Here is a 22,222-nt window from a genome sequence, read left to right on the forward strand (position 1 = left end):
CTCACTGGAAACACTGAATTAGAGAATTCTGTCCTGTTGCTCCTAAGGGAAAGAAAGGATTTGATTCCTACTGGCCATTGGTCACATTTTTGTCAACCAATCAATACCTAACCTTGTTTTGTGTGTTTCTGTTTAAAGGCCACTTATTTAATATTTATTGTTGGTTTGTTAACGTTGAATTCATGGGACAGCACTAGAGCTCATGCCTGAATAAAGCCTGCCTGACACACACATTTCCCTCTAAGACATGTGACAGCTGTCTTGCTCATAGAAATACTAGACAGCACTTTGGCATCCTACTTAGAAGCCCTGTTAAGCAGAAAACCACCAACAAAAAGCAGCAAATAAAACAGTTATATGTTTGCAGCATGAGGTTGAAATAAGAAGGCAGAGCAGAGCCTTGTTTACTCAGCTGAGAACATGCACATTTGGCCACTCAAATTTTTCATCATTGCATGTTCAAGAATGACTGCAAAAGTGAGAATTGGCATCAGGGTTTCAAGTAAATTTTCAGTGAGTAGGTGAATACAAATACCGACACCATGGATAATGATGATTGATTAGTGTCATCTCCTGTGCCTTACTAATTAAGTACTATCACAAATGATATGTGAACTGGAAGGAACCTCAGAAATCTCTTCTGGCTATTTTTGACACTTTGGGAGGCTAGCACAGTGAAGTGACTTATCCAGAAACATTCAGGCATGTGTCACCCACATGGAACTAACTCCCCCATTTCACAGCCACAGTTGATGCCCTTTCCAATACATATTTATTGGACCAAATGTGATTACTTTAACTTGCAGATGGCGCTGTATGAAGATTCTTGCATACTTCAACCATTTTATTCTCTGCAATGATTAAAATATACTTTCAAACCAGAATGTTTGAATTAAAGACTTATAGTATATAAGCACAATGAAAAATATGCATACAACACAAAGGGAAGAAAACCTGAATGAAATCAGATACAAAATGAGAAATTAGTAAAATATTTGCAGCAAGAACAAGCTTTGACTTTTTAAATTGAGTTATCCAGTGAGCCAATTCTTAGATGGGTAATATGAGAGGGAAATGATGTGGAAAAGCCAAATGTGCTAGAGAATTTGAGAGATATGAACACATGATACATAAATAGAAAAGATGTGCCAAGATGTGATATTTTAGTTGGAAAATTACTAATGTATGCATATTTATAAATGAATGTGTTTTGATGCCAGATTATCTCAAATTTTTGTTGCTAGTCACACAATTATACAAAATTAGGTTATTTTTTATTTGGCTTAAAGAAGTACAGAATTTAAAACCCAAATTAAAAATGGCTCATAACTAATGTGGCCTGCAGGCTATTAGATGAATGTGTATATTTCAAATGAACCAACAAACTCAAAAAAAAGGAGAAAAAGCAAATTCAGTATATTCTCTGGATAAGATCCTCTGCTTGTTATCAATCAATTCATACAGCATCTGAATGTATAGCATCTAGTTCTAAAAATTCCAAGCTACCTTTCATGGTAGACTTTCTACATACCCAAGGCTGGCCCCTACCACTATTATAACTCACTCAGTACTGTTTTTATCCAATAACATTTACAAAACACCTTCACATGCATGGTTTGACAAGCTTCTTGACTGAAGACCATGTTGTTACAACTTTATTCATTTATTACACTTTTTTACATATTCTTGGAATTAAAATTTCTATCCAAGACCCTAATATCCCATTTAACCAATTCTATCTGAATTGGTGTCTCAGAATCTACTCTTCCATCCTTTAAGTTAAAAGATGTAATTCCCACTCATGCACAGCATTTTCTTAAAGTAATGGACCATCTCTCCTCAAAACAGAACTCGGTTGTTACAAGGAAAAGTTTTTATTGCTGAGAAACAGTTTTCAGATATAAAAAAGACAATCTTATTTCTATAACATTTTCAATTTTGAAAATTTTCAAAGATTAAAATCCTGAAGTGCCCTGTTTTAGGAAAGCATCTTCATCATAAGGATCCCACCCTCTTTCATAAATGAATCGATTAATCATGTCAAAAGCTCTCAGAGGCTGGTCATATGGTAAAATGTGTCCTCCACCTCGGACAATAACCTGAAAGGAGAAAAAGAAAAAAAGAAATTTAGAGGAGGAGATAGTCTAAATGAATGAAAGGTTTAACTCATATTAAAATAGACTTAAAACTTACATGTAACCCAGACATGTTTTACCAATCCATATCTTTGTGTAGGCTCATTGTCTTATTTTTTGATAGCTTTAATAATAGGTGAATCAAGGTCGGAAAGATTTTTTTAAAAGATTTATTTATTTATACAAGAACTGGGGTACAGGCCAGATGCATGGGAAGGTGAGAGGATTCACCAGAGACCGAGCGGGGAAAAGAACAGGCAGACTGACGAAATACACTGCTGAGGGGAGCAGCGGGCGAGACAGGGGAGGTCTGCTTCGCCATGTGGGCTTCTCGCCAGCTGGCCAGGATAGAACCCACGCTGCAGAGGCTTTGGACAGTTTCACTGTGCGGCGCTCAACGGCTTGCGCCACCAGGGAGGCCCAAGGTAGGAAAGTTTTTATATGATTCTCAGAGACCCCTGGAGGATGGGTTCTAGGATCGCAGAGAACAAAAAAATCTGTGGCTGCTCTTACATAAAATGACGTATTTGCATATAACCTTCACACACCTTTCTGTCTAACTTAAATCACTTCTAGATAGCTTATAATATGCCTAACTGCATAGTATTTTTGATCCCTGGTTGGTCGAATCCACTGATGCAAAAAAATCGGCAGTGAAATTCTCACACAGTCACTTCCAGATGCTGAATCATCCAGCAATGAAAGGTCACTTTGCTGAGGCCATTCACGAGCGCCAGAGCTCCTTTTACCTGTCTCAGTCAGAAGAAAACTGAGACAGGAAACAAATACAAATATATTGCATTTTTTATACCAACCCCCTAACATCCACCATCTTACAATCTCGTGGTGAGGTAAGTGGGCTCACGTTCAATGAATTGCACCTGGCAGGGCACAATTGTGTAGATTGTGCCTTGTACTATTGCAGAGAACACCCTTCACTTCAGCCCTGAGGTGACTGAGCTTATCCAAGTCACAAAACTGTGAGAGCTCTACTTAGAATGTTGGCTTCCAATGTAAACACTAGCATTTTAAATCAAATCATAGCATTTGCACAATAATTTCTTACATTTGAACCAAACTTTATGGTTTAGTCACAGAATATTTCTCCATAGTGTTCTGTGGTAGGTACAGGAGACAGAAAGCCATGGACAGGTGACACCTCAGACATCTGCATTAGCTAAACCCCCCTCAATGGGCATCTGTACCTCTCTGCAGAGATAATGGAGCCCAACTACTGTTTGTGTCTGAACTTGCATCTGGAAACCCAACATGTCTCACTTTTTGTCCCAGGTTGAAAGCAAACATATGTGTGACAGAGCCCATGTGTGCAACTCTGGAGGAGAGCTTTTGCTGCTTCCACAGTCCCAGGCTAGAATAGTCTTGTATATTCCCATCCAAACGTCAGGCCTTGGCAGGAATCTAATGAGTGATTCTTGTGCAACCTCAGCTCAGCTAAGGACATTTAACAAAATCATGTTTGTGACAAAACCCAGCTGCTTCAACTGGAAATGAGCTTGGCAGGAATGGTCCAGAACAACAATAAAGTGAATACCCAAAAGCAAAAGGTCACCCTGTCTCCAGGATGGAGGATCAGAACTGTGCTCGTGGAGCGGAGCACAGTACTTTATGGCTGGGCTCAGGAGTCAGAATATAGGAGGAGCATGACTCAAGGAAAGAAGCTATGTGACCTTGGACAATAACTTGAGTGCTCTGAGCCTGTTTCTTTCACTGTACAATAGGGAATATAATATTACCTCTTGAGGTAGTGGTGAGTTCTTTGAGGAATTAATGGAATAATATCCATGGGACACTTAGCATAATACCTTGGCTGGAATGATACTCAATAGATATTAGCCATTGTCGTTATTCTTCCAACAATCATCTCATTCAAAATGCAAGATCAAAATGCTTGTACCAACCTAACTATCCTAAAACACTGTGTTCTTACTTTAGCATCAAAAATCTCAATTGAAGGGCGTTCTTTTAAACGGGGGTCTCAAATGCAAGCATGCATAAAAAGACCTGCATTTATTAAAACAAACTGTTAGGCCCCCTCCCTAATGAGGGAGAATACTACTAGAAATTTGTTTATTAGCTACTCCCAACCTCACCTTAGTTTATTTCTTCCTGATCATCCACTCTTTGGATATTTACACACACAAACACACACATTCACATACCATGTCCCTGACAATCAAGAGGTGAAGAAGAGAGCATGGTGTTAAAATCCTTACTCACTCTGACATACCTGATGCTCCCTCCCATTCTGAGCTGCCATAGGCTATGACCAAAGGACATCATAAACAAAGCCATTAAGACTGGAAAGTAAAGCTCATTTGGGAGCAAAGTCTCTCACATGCCACAAAATTCCAAAGTATGTTCTCTAGCAAATCCATTTAGTTATTTTACTGATGTTAACCTCAAAAATAAATTTACAAGCACTGAAAAAGAAGATTCTCTGGTGTCTAGAACCAACCTGCTAACCTCTCACAGATCACTCTGCAGCTTTTAGAGGTGAAACAAAATGTGACAGGGCTGTGACTACATATTTAAATGTGACAAGATGAATCCCCAGGCTCCCTGGATAGAAACAGTCTAATCATCAGAACTGTGCATTTTGGGTGTTCCCACATTACAACTGAAACCTCTAAATTCATGTGTTCCAGATGTTGCAGGGGGTCACAAATGTGTCATGAATTATAAAAAAGTTATACAAACCTTTTAAAGCTTCATCCACTTATATTTTAGAAAATGATACAATTCTCCCTGGGGCTGGAAACATGGACATGGCAGGAAAGTTTCCCGGTTGTGTCTTTTGAGATGATGATGTATAGAGGGAGACTCAGGTGGGTGCGATGATGTCGTTATGTTGGAAGAGACTTTGTGGGGGTCTTGGAGGAGCAGATCACTGGAAAGACGGTGGTGGGTGCAGTGGGGGAGGGAAAGTAATGGGACATGAAACTACATGACAAGAGGGTCCATTTTTGAAGAGTTAGAGGGAAAACCAGGCAGAGTGGTGGGGGGAGGTAAACACAAGTGGGACAGTGTTGTACTCCTTGTGACACGCTGCTGGGATGTGTGGAACCTGTCCTCTGTGTGCGTGTGTGTCTGTGTGCATGCTATAAATGACTGTTCTAGCACTTTTAAAGTGAATCATTCACTTCACTTTAAAACTCAGGACACTCACTCTGTTGTTCCCAGCACCACTTGCAGAATGTTTTCAGCATTCCAGAGGAGCCCTACCCATTACCAGTCTCTTCCCATTGCTCCCTACCCGCCAGCCTCTGGCAATCAGAATCTGCTTTCTTGTCTCTGGATTTGCCTATTTTAGACAGATGCTAAAGGGTTTTTAAGGATTTTAAATATAGATTTGCAATATAGAAAAAGTACTTACCTTAGTATGTAACGAGGGAGCTGACTTAGAAGGGAGCTATACCCAGGCAGGGAGGGAGGCAAATAAGGAGACTAACTGAATGAGAAACAATATAGGCTCATAAGAGAGATGGTGAGAAGAGTATGGAGAAGGGGATGTCAGGGTAAAACCAATAAAATTTGTGATTAATCAGATGTAAAGGTTAACTGACAGTACCCTCTCCACCCTGACACACACACATCCTCCTTATTTTAAGCTTCTGACATGGGCAGTTTTGCACGGGGTGGTGCTGTGAACCAAGAAAGAAGAAAAGAGCAGCAGGGAGAAGCAGGTTTGGGAGGCAGACAATCCAGGATAGATATATTGTTCCTGTTTTCCACTACAGTATGGTGCAGACACTTGAGAATCTTGCTTGTTATGGTTTCTGATTTATACTAAAGTTCTCTTACTATTTTTATTCCATTCTATGTTTTAAAATCTTACTTTTAGCCTTCAGACACTAACCATTAGTAGAAGTGATATAAATATATATACGCTCAAATAAAAAATATATATACTACAAAAGAAAACATACTTGGGAATGAGAATAAAAACCAGCCACAACCTAACAAAGAATGAGACAAATCACCTTTGAAAAAAAAGCACAAATCAATGCTCAGATTTGCTCCCACAACACTTGGGTAAACCATCCTTGAAATTTATCATGCCACACTTCTGGTGTGGCAAGGATTATTGAATAGGAGGGGGAAAGGTGCGGTCACTGACCTAACTGTAGTCATCACAACGGTACCATTCCTAGGAGCAGTCGATACAGAGCTGGTTCCCCAAGGCTTCCTAGATACAACATCCTACTACGTCAGTTGCAGCATTACTGTACACTCTGGATATGATACAATAGCATGCATAAAACCAATCCCACTTCATAAGAACAACAATACGAGTTGAATTTAAAAAGAAAAGAAAGAGGTGTAAAAATATCAATAGGCAACCAGGACTTGAGAGACCAAAATCATGGAGAAAATCATGGAGAACTGCAGAGAAGTGAACCTAACACTTCGAGTCACATTTCCCTTTGGTAAATTCACCCCTTTTTAAACTTCGCTGGCAAGAATGCAGACAAGCACAAGAATGTGAGCCAAATGTGACAGGTGAAAGATGAAACGCTAAGAAGAACTTTTAGTAGTTTATGATGATTGGGAAACCAAAAGACAAAAAAACAAAACTCCCAAAGACACAAAAGGCAAAATTTGGAATCACAGGCTTCTCAAGGAGTCAAGTCATGGTAAATACCATGAGCTTTTTGTTAGATCCATGAAAGACAAGGCCTTAGAAGTAATGAAAACCAGAAGCAGGTTAGCCCTCACAAAACCTGAAATCCAGCACCAAATCATCGTTTCAATCTCTAACTGAATCAAGTTGATCTGCCCCTACTCTAACTGCCTTCCAGAAAAATCAAATCCTCTGCAGGAAGATAACATCTTTTTGCATATTTTTTTTCATACATTTTATTCAACATTCGACAAAATTTAGGCATGCTGAAAGCCAAGATGATCTGTCTAAGAACCAAGGAGGAAAAAAAAGCAGATTTTTGAAAGAAACCACAATGATACAGATATTGGAGTTATTGGGTGTAGATTTTTAAATTTAACTGTGAACAAAATATTCAAAAAATTAGGTAAAAAAAGAGAGTTCACCAGATAATTAGAATTTAAATAAGAGTCAAATAAATTTATAGAATTAAAGAGTTATTTTTCCATTGTTAATTGAAATTAACAACTTAATAAGTGGTTTAGAAGTAGATTTGACATGGAAGAACAACAGATACATGAACTTATGAAAGGTCAGTAGAATATATGCAGACTAAAGTGTGGAGAATAAAGGTATGAAAATATAGAAGAGACAAATGACTAGAAAACATGTTTAACTGGATTCCTGGAAAAAGATGGTAAGGAAGGAATGGAATTAAACAAATAGTAAACTTTAGGGATTCTAAAAATTTAGGGAGTCTGAAAAATTTCCAAAATTGACAAAAGTCATCAAGCTAGTATTGAAAATCTCTGTGAATTTAAACAGGAAAAATATAAAGTAATTGAACCCCAGGTTGGCCAACTGATAATATGTGTTCCTCAACCAAGACTTTTGACACTCATGTAGGAACATGATGTTCTAAGATAGTAAGGTTAGTACAAACTTCTGATTCTGGATTTTGAACATGGAAATTGTTGGAAGAACAATGACAATGGTTAATATTTATTGAAAACCATCCCTGTTTGGGTACTGTGTTTAGTATCCTATGAATAACTTCCATGAATTCCTTATACAATGCACAACTATTGCAAGAGGTATTACATTTTACCGGATGGTACAATTAAGGAAACTGAGACTCAGAAATTAAGTTACTTGTTCAAGGTCACACAGCTTGCTGTGCCTCAAATCATGCTCCTAAGCCACAAAGCACTATGCTACCCACAATGGCATAACCAAAGACAAGAAATGTTAAAAGTTGTCGGAGAAAAAAGAACAATGCTTTCAAATGACTTCTAAGATGCAAGAAAGCTGACTTGTCCATCAAAAGGGTGGATGGTAGAAGATAGTGCAATGTTATCTTTAAGGTTCTGAAAGAAAATAACTACCACCTAGAATTCCTAAAGAAATAACCTCATAAATATATTTTCAAAAAACAAAAACCTGAAAATATTATTGCCAGCAGACCTGCACTGGAAAAAAATACTAAAGGTTGTTTTTCAGGCAGAAAGACAATTATTTTTAATACAATGTGAAAATGTGGAGAAAAGTGGACAACTTCTATGTGTGAGTAAAAATAAATGAAAATCAATGATGATGATGATGATGATGACTTGTGGGCTTGAACCAAGTATAAGTTTTTAAAATGGAAAACAGTGGGACAAAAGTTGCAATAAATTGAGTTAAAATTTTGTAAGGTACTTGGACATCTGTACAGTGATAAATGTAACTAATTCACAGTGGACTTTCTTGAGTCAGGATGAATCTTGTAATCTCTAAGTAAGCACCAAAAGGAAAGATAAAAAAGTAATATATCATTAAGAAGCTAATAGTGGTTCTAAAAGTTATCTGATCCCCAACAATAGATGTGATAAAAAGATGATAGTAAATGGCAGAGACATTTCTATGTGATATGAAAAGCAGACTCCTGACAATTGGGGAAGTTTTTAGTTAGAAGAAATCTTGTAAGTAATATACCTCTTCTTTTTAGAGTGACACAAAACAAATGCAAATGCCTAAGAAGGGAAGACCTTCAATCAAATCTCTTGGTCTCATGTCACCAAATCAGTAAGATGTTTCAATTGGCTACAAATATGTCTAATTTATAAAAAAGAAAAAAGGCAAGGGCATTTTCTCTAAATCAACTTGAAAGACTCTCTATGCTAATGTCAGCAAGGTTGGTAGGGATGACTAAGGTTATGTTATAGGACAGGGAGAGGGCAGCCCAAACCCCGCAAACCTGCCTATTCTAAATGGGTTCTGCCATCCGCCGCATCAACACAAACATATGAGACTTTAATGAAAAGGAACTTTAATAAAACTAGGAAACAATACAGGAAAGGCAAAGAGTCTAGTTTCTAAATGAAGCACCCAAAGTTACCCGTCCCTCGTGGGTAAAAGTCCATCCAAATGGGATTGGTCAGAACAAGGCCCCAAAGCCTGCCACAAGTCTAAAGCATCTTCAGTGGGGACCCACAGCAAAGGTCACAAACAACCGGACAAGCCCGGAAGGAAAGAGCAAAATCAACATCAAGATAAAAGCTGCCATTGTCACCTCCTCACGGGTCTCACCCACATCTGTGTCACCCAGTCCACGACCAAAAGACAAGCACAGTTTCTTCACGTGTCTCTAGGCTCCATCCTGCTCCTTCCTTCCAGTCTCTTCTGCAGCTTCTCCTCTTCCTGCTCAGCTCCACCCTCCTTGGTGGGGCAGGGAACCTCCCCCTTTCCTGGAGACCACCCTGTTACAGTTAGAGCCTTATCTTTCCTTGGGCCTCATAATCAGGGAAACTAAAAGCACAGTGCCGACTAAGCATGCCAGTTAAGAGGAGGAACTCAGGATTCAGCAGATTTGCATCAGAGTCCAGCTCTGTGACTTTCGCATACTGACTTAACTGCTTCTATTTTTCATCTATAAAATGGCAATAAGAAGTAGTCCCAGTTGTCCCAATTTGCCTAGGACTGAAAGGTTTCTGGGGATATAGAACTTTTAGCGCTTAAACTGAAAAAGTGCTAGGCAACTCAAGATGGTTGGTCACTGTAAGGATATTTCACTTTCTATGAAAATTCAAAGAGAAAACACATATAAAATGTTACATGACACTCAGTGCACAGATATATCCAAAACTTGCAACATGTGCCTTGTGGGTGAATAACAGCACTCAACCAAAGGTCGTTCGTACTAATATTATCTGATTTTTTATGGTCGAAGGAATTTTTTTCCCCTGAAGAGTGGAGAAGGAAGTTGCAATATTAATAAAGATGAAATTCTTTTACTATACTTTTTCAGAAAGAGAGGATTATAATATATTCTTTAGGAGGGAAACTGTTTTCTTTCCAGGCTGCTTTTATTTCCACACTATGAATCCTTCCTTCCCTTGGGAAAGATCCCAACTCAAATAAGAAAGCAGCTTGAATATGAGAGCAAACTACTGTCAATATGCTTGACTTCGCTATTTAGAATGAACCTTATCCCTTAAGCTTGCCAACACCATGATCCAGCCCATTCTTTCTCTCTACCTTCTATCACCACATGAAATGCCAAACTCTCTTTTCTCCCCACAGAAATGTCAAGCAAGCAAGACCTTACTTGTCTTAACAGAATGGCAGAAAGCTGTTCTTTTTCTTCCTTTTAAGAATCCACTTTACAACCCAGGATTTGATGCAATTAAAAAGCAACCGAAACTTTACCCTACACATCCATATTTGATATATATTTGATCAATATATTTTATATTTGATATACACAAGAGGATAAAAAAAAATATGATCCAGTTCACTAATTATCCTTACTCAATGTCTAGCTTTATGATTTACATTCGTAGTTTTCTTTTGGATGAGAGAATGAGAGCAGGGAGGAGAGGGCAGAGGTTATCGCAGCAAGTGCTCCCTGTCAGGAGTGTTGTGAGGATCTTGACTCACCATCTTCTGGGTAACTTGGGAACAAAAGCCAGCCAACCTGCTAGTTTTACGGCCTGCAAACAGCAATATGTGATGGCTCTAGCAGTAGTACTTTGGAGTTCTTTCCTATTGGCTCAGGAGAGTCAATTATGCATGTTGCTTGCTGTCTGACTCCACCTTTAGTCAAGTTGGTAGTTTAAAATCAGCCACTGGGATTATTTACACCATGGAAATTGGTAAACACTACAGATCAGCATCTCCCCTTCCTGGGTAAACACGTAACATTTGGACATTCTTCCTCTTCCCAGAAATAAATGGAAGGAACATCCATTCAAATGGGTAGATTATAAGGACCAAGACTTCTCTTAAACCTTGGCTCAGGAAATCAGATGGACTGGGTTTCAAATATTTGCAGAAAGATGAGAAGGTTCTGTTGCCGGCTTGCCTTCCTGCCTACTCTCACTGAGTTCTGGTATAACCGGCAATAATAGTTTCAAGTTCATGTCACCACTTTCATGGGATCCTTCTGCTTGTATCAAGAGTTCCTGGAACATTCCAGACGAGAGAGGGTGTCCAGATTCAACTGTGTTCTTGACCCCACAGCCTAAGGCAACCCCAGACCTGCATATGTCTCCAAGTTCCAGGAATTTAGGATACAGAATACGCCAAATAGCACATATTAATGATAATATTTGTGGAAAAAAAACAAGGCATATAGTATTTGCCATGAAAGCAGAGATTGTGCAAAGGCAAAAAATAGTGCCCTTTCTCTAGCTGACCATGTAGCAGTATCTTCTTCACACAACTTTATTTTGTTCCCTGAAGTCCCCCATTTCTCTATCCCACTCTTCTCCCCACCTTATTTATTTTTTGGCTCTGTTTAATATTCTCACAAGTAATTTTGTGAATCTGGTTATACCTCAAATTAAAACAATAAAAAGTTACTGTTTAAAAAGCAAACCCCAATTTCCTCTTTGTTCCTCAAATATCATTAATTTTTAAAACCCACTCTCCAAGTGTGGATAATACTTTAAATGCTAGACTTCTTAGAATTTATTCACTTCCCATAATGAAATAGTTCTCTGTTAAATTTCAATAGATTATTAAAAACCACTCAACAGCTAAGAGAAAATTACGCATCATTGCCTAACTGTTATACATCAGTAAATAGATCTGCTATTCAATTTATATTTTAAATAATACAATAAATTAGCTCCCTGAGTATTAACTAAGTGCATATTTGGGTAGCTTAATTTAGAAGCATTCTTTTTATGCTAATCAGTCTGCTCTAATGAAATAGAACCACATGAACTAAGAGGACTCTTGGCAAATAATCAGAGTAAAATTAGGAGTTTCTATTGTTTATTATTTCCTTTGTTTTCAGGAAGCAAGCTGTGTGTTTTTTATAAAAAGGGAAAAAAGCCCAAATGCCAAATTTCAATTTTTTAAAGGGGATAATGCTTTAGTAATGAAACTTCTACAGGTCCTTGCATAAATTTGTTTCCCAGAATATTTCTCCTTTTGTCTCCTACGTAACACAGAAAGGCAACAGTCTACAGCTGCCATAAAGAATGAATGTAGTTTAAAGGTTGTAAACTATTCATTATTTCAGGATGTCTAGTCTATTCCCCAGAAAGATTTGGTGTGTACGTTAGTGATCAACCATGACACTCTTTGAGAACTGCAGTATTAAAACACACACACACACACACAAATGGGAGGGGCATGGGCATGAGGCAGGGGCCCACTGGATTTTAATTACCCAAACATTTACTGAGCCACGAGCCATGCTAAAGGGTTTGCTAGTGAGATAACTGAAAGGTTATTCTCTCCCTCAAGGAACTCACTGTCAGATGGGGGAGGAAGACGGTTAAATGATCAACCCCAGTGCCGTACAGATGCACAGGAGGCATTCTGGGAGGAGGGCTTCTGAGAGGTGATAGTGAGTTTAGCTTTGTAAGGTAAATAGGGGCTTCCAGGCAGACAAAGGAACAGAAAGGGGAGGGAATTCCACAGGGATTTCTGGCTAACAAAATAGCAAGGGGTGTTGGGGAGGATGATAAGAGGTTTTGTTTTGTTTTTCAGATTTCTAATGGAGAAGGAGGGAAAGGGAGCGTTTACGTTGGGGAAGGAAGCAAAGGCCAGGTCAAACATCTTAATGATTCTATGTAAAGAGATTGAACTTTATTCTGTAGGTAGAAGGGAGTTATTGAGAGATTTGAAATAAGAGAAAAACATGATCAGGCTTGAACATTTTGGAAGAAGCACAGAGAGGATGGTAGATTAGAAAGGAGGTAGACTAGTTGAAACCAGCTAAGGAGGCTATTGTAAAAAAGGACAAAGGTTAAACAGCACAACTTAAAACACATATCAAAAATGTTCTTGAAAAGCATCCTTTATACCTTGTGCCTTTTCTTAAAATACTACAAGGCAAAAATGATTTCACTCTAGAATTTATACATATTACAAATTCTGTATTAGTTTATGAATATTTATATGGAGTGGCCATCATTTTCTGTCCTCAAACTGCTACATTTTTTATTGGTTTGTATAAAACCAGGGTCTCTCTTTTTAAGTAGTTTTTGGAGGTTCTTTGTCAAGCCTGAGGTAATGAATACAATCGGAGAATCAAGAAGGATGCTACAGGCTGTGAGAAATACTAACTAAGAAACCAGGTGAGAAATATCTACCAATTACTGTGCTGCTTAATTTTCTGGTAAGAGTCACAGCAAAGTGACTGGTAAATCACTTTCTTGTTTCAGTGCAAAAGTGATAGAAGCAGGGCGGCTTGTACTATGCTCCAAAAATACTTAGTTTCTTCTCCGATGTGCCAGGGCTTGTCTGCAAATCCAAGGCACACGTTGAAATCTGTTTTATTAGTTGTTTCTTATTACGGAGCCTCTGTTGGTGAGTTGAAATGAAAAGGGGCTGAAGGAGAACCTGCTGCATCCACACACAAAAGGGCAGAGTGAACAGTTCACTGGGCTGCTTAGGAGATGTAGATGCATTTTTCTTTCTAGATGTCCTGCGCTGAGGTTGGCTACCAAAAATCCAACTAAAAAAAAAAAATCAGAAAAACCATCTACTAAAGTCACAAAAATGAATCTTTAAGAAATCTAGCATGTTCTCTGTCTTGCTTTTTTTCCTTCTGCACAGCCTTGGTGAGATGGGCCACATTTCTAAAAACAGTAAGCAGGGAGGATATGGAGAAGCAATTGAACAGAAACAAAGGCAAAGTGGGAAGTCCCCTGGCAAGCTGCTCTGAGAAGACAGGGCTGATGCCAGAATCTAAACTTTGGGACTCCAGTTGCTGCATTAAAAAAAATAAATATTAGGGACAAAAATAAACAGTCACATGTCCGTGCTTGATAGCAGAAGAGCAAGAAGTTGTCAGAATGTTTGGGGGTTTCGTTTGCTAGTTTGTATTTTATTCCCTCAGCCTATATTCTCCTTCTTTCCAGTTTCCATGTTAGAAGCTCAGCATCACGGTGAAAAAGACTAGATGTTTGGTGGAAAAGGCTAGATGTTTCATTTATTGTCAACAGGAATGTTTCAGATGATTGGTAAACTGGGAAGGGACTCAATGTTTTAGCAACATCTCATTATTCAGTTTAGGCACTTTTGTTTACTGCTATTAGGTAACCATGAGCCTTTAAAAAATGATATTTCTTGGGCCTCCCTGGTGGCGCAAGGGGTTAAGCATCACCCTATGAAGCAATCCGCAGCCTCTGCAGCACAAGTTCGATCCCCAGCCAGCCAGGGAGCAACCCACATGGCGCAGCAGACCTCTCCTGACCTCTCCTCTCCTCAGCAGTGTATTTCAGTCTGCCTGTTGCGTTCCCCACTCTGTCTCTGGTGAATCCTCTCACCCCCCTGTATCTCTGGCCTGTACCCCAGTTCTAGTATGCATAAATAAATAAATCTTTAAAAAAAAAAGATAGCTCTTAAGGACCCTATTAGACTTGGCAGTGGGAGTGGATCTTCTTGCCCTGTGAAAACAAATTAATGCTAGGAGCGGTCCTACAGGCAATAAGAACAAAATTTTATTATCCACTTTTTAGGTACCAGAATGTGTGTCAAGTAATATATATGTTTTATCTGATTAATTCTAATCATTAATCCTCCCGTGAAAGAGGCAAGTATTACTATTATCCTCACTTCACAGAGAAGAAACCACTTTGAGAGGTTAAGCAACTTACCGAGGTCACACAGCTAACAAGTGCTGTGTATGGTAAGTAAAGTATCGGGCTTTCTGCCCTCCCGCCATTAGATTAAATGCATGTCTGATGGCAGACACCTGGAGTAGGGTGTGGGCATACATAGGTGGGATACACCTGGGCTAAGACTGTGCCTATAAGGGCGGTGTCACGGGGACGCCAGCAGAGGGCAAGAACTACCAGAAGAAGCAAAACCAGCAGAGCAGCAGAGGCCACAAGAGAACACCGGAGAGCCCAGGAAGAGTGATGGTCATAAAATCTGTTTCAAGGTACTTGCAACAGCATATGTATATGAAATGAGTTATCTCTGCTTTCTATTGGTGACAGTCTAATGTACTGCTAGTGCTGCTGTGGTTTGTTGTCTACATTCATAATGGAAGGAAATGCTGAACTTCATCATTCATAATAGAAGGAAATGCTTCTTAGAGTTAGAGGCTCCAAGTTCACTGACCGCTTGAATCCTAACCACTGACCCTTACCCCAGGTTAAGAACTCTTTTAAAATAAACTTACTTGTTAAGGGTTCTTCATAACAAAGTTTAAAAAAAAAAAAACAAACTTTGTTAAATAGCCTAATTATCATAGCTTCGAGTTCTCCTAAACCAGCTGAACATGCTTAGAATGCCCTGAAGAGCTTAAATGCTGATGCTACTCCAGAACAACAAAGTGAGAATAACTGGAGACAGAGCCTGGGAATCTGTATTTGCATCGATTGAAACACATGTGTTTGAGAAAATGTAGTGGATAAACAGTTCCAAATTCTTTGTTAATGAAAACACTAAGTTTACTTATGATAAGACTTCACATTCCAAAACACTACTTTTATTTTGGGAATTGAATCAATTTATTATAGTATTTGATTAATAATTAATATCCAAAACCAAATTCAAGGTGGCTGGTGGACAACATCTCTGCTGAGAACCACCTAGCATGATGTTTACAGTAGACCTTGCTTCGTCTGCTTATATCTTTGTTGGAAAGTAACAAAGATGTACTGCTATCTAAGGACTTTGCACAGAGACCACATCATTTCAGAGTAGCCCAACTCTGCTGGGGAAAGGAAGCTAATGTTTGAATAAATAAAAGACTTTCTACGAGTCTAAATTACCAATGGTCTATCAGTGTTTGGAGAGAACAAAGACCACTTGTAAACCTACAATGCATGGCAGGGACTGAGATCTAAAATGTAGCTTAAGGTTTTGGCTGAGGATTTCTGAGCACCAGAAAACCACACCAGCAGACACTGTTGACTAGAGAACACTTTCTAAATGTGATGCTGCAGATCAATGGTTGGTTTGTTAAAAGTAAAACTGTGTCCTAAGATTTCTGGTTGGCCTCTAAGTAAGCAAAATAGGTCAGGATTTAGAGCATCCTTTATGCATTAGAATGGAAGTTTTACTCAAACATAATCCTTACTAGATTCTTGCAAAATGAAAGCCATTACAGTGTTATATGGGGGGGGGGAAGTCATGGTTTAGGCTTCCCCCAAATCAGTTTAAATATTGATGCTCAGGTCCTACTTTATTTATAAAAGATTTATTTTTATTTATTTATGCATACAAGAACTGGGGTATAGGCTAGAGATGCAGGGGTGAGAGGATTCACCAGAAACAGAGTGGGGCACACAACAGGTGGATCTACTGAAATACACTGCTGAGGGAGCAGCAGGCAAGGCAGGAGAGGTCTGCTGTGTCATGTGGGTTAGCTCCCTGGCTGGGGATTCAACTCATGCTGCAGTGGCTGGTGATAGTTTGATAGTGCTGAGACTTTAACCCCTGTACCACCAGGGAGGCCCTCAGGTCCTACTTTTGACCAATAAAGTCATACTATCTAAAGACAAGGCCTGGGAATCTATGCTTGCTAGGGTTGAGACACACTGGTTTAGGAAAATGTAGTGGGTTAAAGATGGTCCCAAACTCTTTGCTAGTCTTTCCATGAAGAGCCAAGAGCTCCATGATTTGCTTTGACTGAGAGTGTGCAATGGAAATAATATTCTGGGACTTTTGACCCCTGGCCTTAGAAAGACTGCCATGAATTTAGGAGACTGGCTGCCTCGCAGGTCACAGCATGGCCAGAGGCCAAATGGAGAGGGCCCTGGAGGAGAGGAGGCCACCTTTACTATACATCTCTAGTCAGACATGCGAGTGCATGTGTAGCCTCAGCCCACCTCAAGGGAACCAGAAAAGCCACCTAGCTGAACCCATTCTGCCACACATGATGAGAAATAAAAACTTGTGTTAAGCCACCACAGTTTGTAAAGATCTGTTATTCCCTAACAAATAACTGAAAAAGGGAAATACTTTCTGACAACTCTTTAATCTTTTCCTACCTTGGAATCTTGATATGAATTGAAAATCAAGCCTGGATCCATCCCTCTAATGCAGATAGAAGGCACAATTACACTAAGAACTTAGGCGAACGCTGACATTTTACAAACAAAGGCAGGGCAATAACGTATGTCTTAAACCTCCCGTTCAATCCTGAGAGTCTGTAACTGGGTGGCCTTTGAGCTAGATGTAGACATGTACCACCAGATCCCCTTCAGGGAGACTTATTGTCCAGCCATGGGGAGTCCAGACAACTGCCAGCTGTCAGCTCCTGTAGTCTGACTCCTTGCAGGGGGTGGCCTTTTCCAAGACGATGCCTTTCCTGGGGTAGCTCATGTTTGGTGACTCAATGAGTTGAAGGAATAAAGACCCTGTCATTATGGCCCCATTTGGATACTCTGATGGAAAAGAATCTTTCTGGAGCTCCCACCCCAGGTTGGTCAAGTTCTATCAGGCTTGTATCAGTTTGATTTCCTCCTCTGCCAGCTCTGCTTCTTCCTCATTCCCTCACAGATGCTGATCCATAACAAACATTTTACCCCAAACTGTATCTCAGTGCCTGTTTCTAAAGAACCCAACCTGTGACCACTGTGAGCCATCTAATAACAGCAAATTTTATTATTGGGTTGGGGTGGTAGTTTGATTGCTTGTTCTGGTTTTCTGCCCACAGTATGATTCCCATAAACAGAAGCACTCTTCCTAGTTCTAGAAGGTGGAGACAAAGAGCCCATGAATCAGGACACCCTTCTTTGTAGAAGGCAATAGAGTTGAGACTTATGAAGATTCAGTTTAATAATCTCTGTAAAAAAAAGTCAGAAGATATTTTCCAGGGAATTAGCTGTATTTGGTAATCATTGTCTCAAATCTGTTTAATAATTACTTTCCTCCACTAAATATCATTTTTTTTAAAGATTTACTTTATTTATGCATACAAGAACTGGGGTATAAGCCAGAGGTGCTGGGCCTGGGAGTGAGAGGATTCACCAGGGACAGAGTGGGGAGCAGAACAGGCAGATGTACTGAGATACACTGCTGAGGAGAGCAGTGGGCAAAGCAGGAGAGGTCTGCTGCACCATGTGGGTTAGTTCACTGGCTGGGGATTGAACTCATGTCTCAGTGGTTGGTGATAACTTGATAACACTGAGACTTTAAACTCTTGCCACCAGAGAGGCCCCATTAAATATTATTTTAACTTCTCATCCCCTCTCAACTAGTCAAATACAAAAGTTACATTTATTGCTCTTTGCTTACTCTGATTTTTTTAGCACAATCAAGGTCTTAGTGAAGACCTTTCCGGAACTGTTAGTTCTTTCGGAAACAGTTCATAATGCTCCCTCAGCTGTTGAAAATTCTCAAAAAAAAAAAAAAAAGAAAAAAGAAAAAAAGAAAAAAATTGTCAGCAGGAAGTCCAACAAAGGGAGGTGGCCAGTTCTCTGTCATTCCCTCTATGGATTATCCACGGAGATGTTCAGTTCCTAGCCAGGCCTTCCCTTCCGCTCAAAGGACAATGGTTATGCTTTTCTTCATCTCTTAGTTTGTGTAGTCAAAGCAACAAAAGAGAGTTAACATTAGTTTTAGAAAAGTTTGTTTAGCAAGCTGTAGTTGTTACCGCCTTCCATGTGCACACCAGGTCTTTGCCTCATGCACACACCTTACCTTCAGGGACAAACCTTCTATGTGAACTCACCACCCCCAACACTCCATCTTTGGCATCACCCCCATTACACAACCTGAGGGCAGATATGGAGCCTAGATTCAACCACCACTGCCCATGCCCTGCCCTCATAGTACTGAAGGTACTGTGATACAAAGGAAAGATCGAGCTGTGGCTTGTAAAATCTCAAATGCTACCATTTGAAGCCATACACAAGTTTCTCAGGTGAAGCTTCTGTTTCCTATTAATTCATCACATAATTTGTAGAGGAGCTACTGGTATTCCATACAATTCTGGATAAGAAAGTGGGTGGTGGACCACGGGACTGACGGCTGGCTATGCTAAAGAATCGGTAGCACTGTTAACATCTCTGTCTGTCTCCCTGAGACCTTATGGAGAAATTGTTCCTGCTCAGAGTTTACAGGACCTGGAACCAGTCCTCTGCTAGTTAGACATAAGCTGGAAATTCAAACCAGGCTTGTCTGTCTCCAAATCCATCTTCCTCTTTTGTACCAGATGCCTCCATTGTCCATGACTCTCTAGGAGTTAAGCTTTGAGGGTGGTGGCTCCTTCTCTTGGGTTTCTCTGGATATGACCCCTAGCTAAAGGGCCACTGTCTGTTGGCAACCAGAAAATTAGGGGAAAAGCTCTGAGGAGAATAAGGCAGACAATGGGACTGAGGACCCTCGGGTTAAACCCAGGTCAGAGTTAAGATGTTAAGACGCGGTGCAGGGCTTGTGCTTCAGGGAGCCACAGGTGATTCCTGTGGCTGCCCTTATGGGTACCAGGAAGACATCAGTATGCTGGACTCTGTGTAGATACTTAGCTTTTAATTTGGTGTTCCTATGGAAAGTCCTCACCAATTGGACTTTCCAAAACTTACCCACCTCATCCCCCTCTGTACTGCGGAAGTTCATAATCAAGGGTCAAGAAGGTAAATGAAAAAATATCTTCCGATAAAATTCCTACCTACCTGATTTCCTAGATCCCAAGGATCTCCCTTCTCTGCCTACTCCCCACCCAGATGTCATCCATTTCATTTTTAACTTCCCAGAGAACACCTCTGAAAATGTGCTTGAAAACCTTTCATGAAGACAAACACTATATGCTTCTACTTATATGAGATAGGGGAGTAGTCAAATTCAGAGATGGAAAGTAGGACAGGGGTTGCCAGGAGCTAGAGAGAAGGTGCGTGAGGGGGCGTTACTGTTTAATGATGGCAGAGTTTCAGCTTTGCAAGATGAAAGAGCCGTGCGATGGGTGGGGCTGATGGCTGCACAGTATTAGGAATGGATTTAATACCACCGACCCGCCCACCACAAAATGGTTAAAATGGTGAATTTTGTGTTAACGTGTATTTTTACATGAATATCATGTGTATAAAAAACATAGGGAGAAAAACACTTCAAGGGTTCCCACTAACAAACAATGGAATGCACACTCCTTTGCCATGGAGGCCCATGGCCCCTTTCCAGTTTTTCTCCCAGTTTTCATTCTCCAGGCCAGAGGCCAGCCTGAGGTCCCTGCCCATGCCCAGCACTGTATACTCTTACTCTGAGCCTCTACCCAACATGTTCTTTCTGCTCATTGGAGCTAATTTTAGCATCTGTACTTTCATTAATATGAGACATTCCCAGATGAAGCTATAACATTTTAACATTGGACAGACCAGCTTCACAACCTACTAAGTTCTAGTGCCTTTTAGAAAACCCAGATCCTTTGCTTGTCTATGGGAGGTGGACACGTGGATGTTATTCAAAGCTAACACGGGATGCGGGACACACATTCTTTCCCAGGCCTGCTTTAACTACGGCAGATACATATAAGGCTCCAAGCTTAACTCTGCCACCACACTGCTGCTGCCAATCCATCCCTCATTCCAGAGAGGGTGTCCTTGTGAAGTAGAGACCCACTGGGCTGGAGGCCAGGAGGCCCGGCTCAGTTCTAACATGAAATGCACCAAGACTTTGGGACACTTAACCTGTGGGCTTCAGTTCCCCCAGCTGGCAAATGAAATCTAAAGTTTATTTTGGCCACAAAATGCTACCTACCTGAGGTAATCTATTTTGTAATTATCAAACAACCTGAATTTTTATTACAAAAATATCACAATAGCAATGCAATCAGGAAATAAACTTCTTGAAATTTATGCACACTCCTACATTTTATGTTATGTGTATTTTACCACAATAAAAAAAAATTAGCAGAAGCTACACATCCCAGTGAGATTTGATAAGACTGAAAACTGAGCAGTGACTCAATTTTTCTTTTGACATTTACAAGGAATATTATTAGTCTCAATAAAAATATTTCCAGTGAAATAAAGATAGAGGAATTTGAAATGGTTTCAGTACTTTCATCAGAAAATTTAATTTAATGATGAAACTTATTCTAGAAAAAAATGTTCTTCAAGAAATTCATCAGTGTTAGGTTATTCTGATTAAAATTTTGTATTTCTAAATGTGCAGTCAAAATCTTTTAGGGCTATAATGATGATTCAGTGATATAAGAACATAATATTCTGCATTTCAAAAACAGTGATAACACCAGCACAGGTCATGAACAGCACCTGTCACATTCAGCACAGCACCCCAAAAGGACAAGGTCAGTGATGACCATAGCTTGTCACAGCCAAGTAGGAAAAGGATTAGCTTTCTAATCTATACTGTAACACTATTGGAAACTACACTTTCAAGTCAATACCAGTAGATGCACACACACCCGTAGGTGTGTGCATATATCTACATCCCTATCCACTGAAGTCCATTAGTCTATATTTTTGCTGAGTCCCTCTGGGTATTAATGAAAAATAGATTTTTCGGATCTTTTTTAGCAGATATGTTAGAGATAATTCAGTTCAAACTTTACATTTTACAGATGAACAAAGTGGGACTCAGGAAAGTCCACTACCCAGATGGTTAATGAGTCTGTGTCCATCTTTAGAATGCTGCAGAAACAGGGTTGACTACTGTCCAGGTCCTCCAAGGGGCAGCCTCATTGGAGGTTGGTTGGAGGTGCCTTCAGTTTTCCTGGGCAGCCTGTCAGGAAAACACAGGGGAAATGCTCCCCTTACAGTGGCCTGGTGCTCCCTGGGCAGAGCTGTCATTTCTTTAAGTGGACATTTTAGGTAACCATCCGGAGACAAGTCTACTTTGGTTTCGATTTTTAAATTAAGAGCTGTGGAGTTTGGCACAGAGTGAGGTTTCTTTTTTGGCAGACACATACACATGCTTCTGTTTAGTGTGTCTAGTGCTAAAAGGCAAGTCCATGGTGAAGGTCCGTTTTTTTTTATTATCAGACACTTGACATTTGGACAGTTTTCTCAATTCAAGCCTTACAGAGAATGCCTTTGTTAACACCGGAGCTCTTTTC

General features: G+C 39.9%; 1 protein-coding gene across 3 annotated transcripts in view; it reads right to left on the minus strand.

Moving 5' to 3' along the window:
• Positions 1-960: 960 nt before the first annotated feature.
• CPVL (carboxypeptidase vitellogenic like) overlaps positions 961-22,222 on the minus strand; it is a 102,896-nt gene continuing 81,634 nt past the window's right edge. For 2 of the 3 annotated variants that reach the window (XM_037509739.2, XM_054692442.1), the window contains exon 13: positions 962-2,099. In XM_037509739.2, the coding sequence (XP_037365636.1) occupies positions 1,956-2,099 (144 nt within the window). In that variant the 3' untranslated portion in view covers positions 962-1,955. Of the gene's footprint in view, positions 2,100-22,222 lie in introns of all 3 variants that reach the window. The other variant, XM_037509734.2, reaches the window with a different exon arrangement.

The sequence above is a fragment of the Talpa occidentalis genome, unplaced genomic scaffold (genome assembly GCF_014898055.3).
Source record: "Talpa occidentalis isolate TD23 unplaced genomic scaffold, MPIMG_talOcc4v2.1, whole genome shotgun sequence".
Taxonomy (NCBI): Eukaryota; Metazoa; Chordata; class Mammalia; order Eulipotyphla; family Talpidae; genus Talpa; species Talpa occidentalis.